Source organism: Limulus polyphemus, unplaced genomic scaffold (assembly GCF_000517525.1).
Source record: "Limulus polyphemus unplaced genomic scaffold, Limulus_polyphemus-2.1.2 Scaffold1478, whole genome shotgun sequence".
NCBI classification, from domain to species: Eukaryota; Metazoa; Arthropoda; class Merostomata; order Xiphosura; family Limulidae; genus Limulus; species Limulus polyphemus.
The window spans coordinates 187,301-192,910 of NW_013667088.1; the positions used below are offsets into that span (position 1 = coordinate 187,301).

General features: G+C 32.9%; 1 protein-coding gene across 1 annotated transcript in view; it reads left to right on the forward strand.

The window, feature by feature from the left end:
* Positions 1-5,610, forward strand: part of LOC106463770 (potassium voltage-gated channel subfamily KQT member 1-like) — a 93,758-nt gene that overhangs the window by 81,322 nt on the left and 6,826 nt on the right. The window contains exon 12 of the mRNA XM_013923836.2: positions 1,301-1,397. Coding sequence (XP_013779290.2) covers positions 1,301-1,397 — 97 coding nt within the window. The remainder of the gene's footprint in view (positions 1-1,300; positions 1,398-5,610) is intronic.

Sequence of the window (5,610 nt, forward strand, 5' to 3'; positions counted from 1 at the left end):
TACGAAGCAACGTTCACACATTGGAAACGATGGTCATCGGAGAGTTCGTGAGGCACCCAAACACCTTCTTTATGGAATTTTCCTGTATTACTTAGATGTGTACGTATTGTTTCATGAGAAACATGCAGTTTCAGGGCCATTTCACGAGTGTGTTACCTTGGGTTAGACTCAACAAGCGTCTTCAGAGCATCAATATCAATTCTAACATGTCGGCCCCTGCCATCACAGTTTTATTTGTAATCGTATGTTAGTTAGTGGTAGGGAAGCTATAATAGCTCCGCGATATCATACTTGTATCACCAGTTATATTCTTACCAGTCACATCGACCCTATCCAGTAGCTACTTCATCTTGACGTTACATTTAATCATTAATATAAAATGAAAATAAATTCAATGAAAATATTTTCTGTAGTACGATCTGTCCTAGGATTTCTCCCAAGTTTGTTATATCTCCTGTATTTTTCTTTCTGGATCATTACCACATGGACCAGATGGAGTGTTACGTTTCAAGTCAACGTACAACCAACCGACAACATGAAACTTCATAATATTACAAAAATATCTCAATCTGATTCCGTTTTGTTCACGAATTCTTCTGTTTCGGATTAGTTAATAGTTTGAGAGATTACAAGCATGAACTCAGACCCCGCTAAAGGTTAATACTAATATCTTATAGCTGGACACTGCTCTCTTGTTTTCTTTTCCTTCTAGAGTTTCATCAACATTATTTCATTAAACCAAACTTTTAAATTATTATACCGTTTATATAAATATCGTTTCATAGTCTTTTGTTTCTCATCGTCCAGTCCAACTTATGACTTCTGATATTGAACAAAAAGCTTCTTTGGCTACGATTTGTGGGAGACAAAAGATAAATCTGACATTTTTACACACCTCTGATTTCGAGCCTTGATTAATGTACACATTTAGAGTAATGTAGACAAAACATCTGCAGTTATTTTAATTTTTATAACAACTCCTCATTGAACACAGTGCATTCATTTTCACACTCGTGGTGTGCTGAAATAGCTTTTTTTTTTACGTGTGTTTTACCTCAAGTATCATTCTCATAAAATATAACATTATTTAAAACTGATTGCTTGTTCGGTTATTTTCAACAATAATGAGTTATTTGTAAGATCATACGTAACGTATAAATAAATATTTTTTGGAAAAGGTAGCACCCGAAAAGTGGTGTTAGAAAATTATATTTTCTTTTTTTTTATATTTGAGGGAAGTTTTTAGATTTAAAGTTTTAGAGTACAGTAATTATAGTTAACAAGTTTTGTTTCTTGGAAGGTTGGACATGATATTAGGAACCGCTGGATCAAAAGCCAAGGATGTTTATGATTCCAGGATTAGCTTGTCCTCAAGGATCGTTAAAGTAGAACGTTCGGTGAGTTCATAGTTCAGTTGAAATAGAACAATATAAAATACAACTCAGTATTGGTGATATTTGTTGACATCCAACGATTATGTATGTTCAGCAGCTTTTTTCAACTTAATATTTCCACATCAAATCTAATCACTAATATTAGTGATATTAGTGTCTGAAGATTTAGGTGAAGGATAACATTTGACGATACAAAACCGACTTTATTTGTAATTTGTTGTAATGTGTTAATACATTTACTAAAATACTTTTTAGTAGGGCCAAAGTATTTTTCATGGTCGTTATTTTTTTCTTTCCATATATGTGTTCCGCCTTTGTTTTTTATATAACTGTGCTAACAGTAAAAGCTGTAGGTTGTGTGGTTCTCCTGCCAACATATTTTGTGCCAGCCCTGTGTATTGAAGATTTCTACAGTTTGAAGTCTCAGCCGTATACTAGCACCAGTAAACGGTTTATTATTATTTTGGGCTTAAGAATAACACTGGCGATAACACTTTAGAGTAACCTTTGGTAGATTTTCCTTTTGTAGTAATATTATGATTGATAAATCTGTAATCATTTTTAATTTCCTGGTAATTTTATTTACATTTTAACTATATTTTTAACTGTGATCCCTTTAATGTGGAATTCCATGGATTAAGTTACTGATCTATATGCGTAACTAGGTTTTCTAAGATTGGACGTAGATAGCGATTTAACTGTTAAGTTGTTACAGTTTGCAACCAAACAATAAAATCTCGTACATAAGGAAGAGCTATAGGACAAAATCGATCACTATAAAAATATTAAAACAAATTCTATGAACGATACTTGAAGTTAATGTTCATTGCGATTCTGAAAACTACTACAAAAGAAAATAGTGAATCTAAAATCTGATAAACTTACATTTAGGCCTATTACTGTTAACTTACTTAGCTATAGTATATATCACATTGAAAAAAGGGCTCAGAATATTTTAGTAGCCTAAACGACGTAACAAGGCCAAAATCTATAAAATGTGGTGATATATTCTTTCATTGTTAGATCCAATAACACTAATCTTTCACTTTTGATTGTTGTATCGTTTAGACTTGAGTCTTAAAGAGTCCAAAATCAACACAAAAACTGACGAGGATCGATAGCTCTTTTCGTTAAACTTGGTCAAAATCTTAGCTACTTTAGCGCAATCAATAACCAGAAATATATTAATAAGGGCAGTAACAGACAAAGAAAACAAGATTTTACAAAAGTGTGTAAGCTTCAAGATGAACTTCATTATCATCTGAATTACCATTTTGAAGATCTAAAACAACAGATTTTGTTTTCGAAAACGAAGAAGCAGAAGAAGTTTTTCTTATTTTCACTTCTAGTTTTCTTAGTATTATTATTCATTTATTTTTGGAAACTCTCTTCGTCCATTTTTATTTACTAACTTTCGCTTGGTGAACATCTCATCGTAGTCATATCTACATCAATCGCATTTATTTCACGTGAAACACCTTTTCACTTTACACTTGCAAGTAACAGGATGCTTCGCTAGTGTTCTACATCCGTTTTTATGCTTTAGAACAAGAAATACCACACACAAAAAAGCAGTCGACGTTTGGTAGACAATGAAAAGTATTGGTGAAAGGAAGGGCAAAGAATGTTGAATATCCCCCAAGTCAAAAGTTACCAACGTTTCCTCTTCCGAGAATGAAAGGCATAAGTTACAGCTATTGTTCTAGCATATTTTTAGTGAATTTGAAATTTTTTGGATGCTCCACTCCCCACATTTATCATCAGTATGAGCCTTGTTATGCTGCAAACAGAAGGTCAAATTAAAATAACATAAAATTTGATAAATTAACGTTAAAGATGTAGGAAAATTAGCTATAATTTGTTTATAACCTTGAATTGGAATTTACCGTATACGCACGTGGGATAAACGGCCAGGTCGTTCAGGTATAGACGTCTTTAATTTTGGAATATTGACCGGAAGGAAAGAAACCAGTAAGGAGCATCCGCCACCACAAGGGCTTTTTTCGAGTTCCGTGAACCAAATAATGGTATTGACTGTTACTTATAAAACGCCCCAGTAGCTAAAAGTGTAAAGGATGCTTAGCGGTATCATGTTTCGTACGCTGGACCATTCGATATACGCAATCCGACACGCTAACCACTAGGCCCAAAAATGTCCTTGAAATTAGCTCTTAATTTTGCAGTTTCTGTTACTTTTTCTTTATAAAAGTACGATAAAATAAATGTTTAATACTTTTATTTATGTCGCTTTTGTTGCGAGAACTTTATAATGTTTCTACAATATTTAAACTTAGAATGTGATAACCGACACAACCACCTAAATCTAATTACTAAGAACTTATTGTTTTTATTATTAGTCAATAATTACTAACTAGTTTATAATCCACCAACAACTTGTAAAGTTATAGAGACCTTAAAGAACGTACCTAAGAAAGTAAGAATTTCTACGATAATATAAATCACCTTTTTCTGTATTTACACAACTTACTTCTAACATTAATAAAAACATTCTCGACAGCAAGGCCTAGCCATAATCTCGCCACTCGTTAACACTCAGTAACCTCTATATGGAACAATTTGAAGATAACGCTATCCGAATAATTGCACTAAGATAGTGGTTCCCAATCTGGGGTTCGCGAAGTTAATACCATCTCATTAAAAAAGAAAGTTTTTAATACTACTTTTTTAATTGCACACTCAGTTATATATGTCTTTTATTTGATAGTGAAAAATGGAAAACTACTTAATTATTAGTTAATAAAAACAGTTTGTTTGGTAGACGGAATCTTTCAAAAACATGGGAGTCTGTGGAGAAAATAATAATAATAAAGGGGTCCTTGGTGGTGAAAAAGTTGAGAACCACTGCTCTATGATATAGGATTTTGCTAAGATATATTAACTATACATTCGTAATATGGCCGTACACTACTACAGACAAAGTTTTGGAATTCGTGAACCGTCAAAACAGACAACATCTAGCGATACAATTTACGATTGAAATGGAAAAAAAAAAAATCCATTTCTAGTTGTGACAGTCACCAAGGCATAAAACTCGCATATCACAGGAGTTTACAGAAAACCCACAGATATAGGTAAATAGTTTGACTGTAGATCAAGTCTTCCCAAGAGTATAAAAATGGGCATCATGAACTGTCGAGTATCCAAAATGAATAACATTTGTAAAAGAAGATGGTACCAGATACGAATGAGGAAAGGCACATTACTAAGATATTCTTCAATAGTGGGTACCTTGAATACCTGGTAAAGAAGATATGAATAAGGCAAATAGAATAAAAGCGAAGAAAAGGACAGACACAAACCATATTACTCTATGTTAAAGGTCTCTCTGAAATCATACAAAATATATACAAACAATATAAAGTAATAACAGTATTCAGAAGTCGCAGTACTTCTGAATGATCGCAGTTGATACCACAGAAAGTGACCCAAAGATCTAATTGAGAGCAAAAACCCCTTTTACAACATCTTTTATGAATGTAAACTTAATACAGAATTCAGAAACACACCAAAACATACAAGACTGTAATACCTATCTATCTACAATAGCACATCATGGCAGAGAAGAAAACCATACAATAAACTGAAATAACAATAAAATAATGGGATAAGAACTACACATGAGAAAAAGGAGAGATAAAAGAAGCCTTTTACATTCACCTAACTGATAAAACATTCAGTCTACCTAGCACAAAAGAGAGCAAGAGGAATTACTTCCATCCGAAACCATTCAAATAGTTTGTTGATTCAAGAAACACTGTAACCAGAACCAATATTATACTAAGGTCAAATTTGGGTTTCAAACTATAACTTCTAATTATATATATATATCTGTGTGTGTGACAGTGGCGTAGCAAGAGTTCTCAGCACCCGGGGGCAAAGACAATTTTGGCACCCTCACCTCTGAAATGTTTTGATTATTTGTTTTGTGACTCGTTACCCACTTAATGACAATAACCTAAAGAATTAATTACCGCCTTACACAGGCCTAAAATAAAGTCACAATATAACATCTCACGATATCGCAACTGTAAACCTGGAACTAATGAAGTATAGCCTACTAGGTGTACTTACATAATTTGTAGACCATTTGGATATTTATGTCATGTATTGTTCAAAGTCACATAGCTAGAGTAATCTTTCATGCATGCAGAATAAATTTCTGTTATATCCCTAGTTTTGAAACTTATGTTTTAAA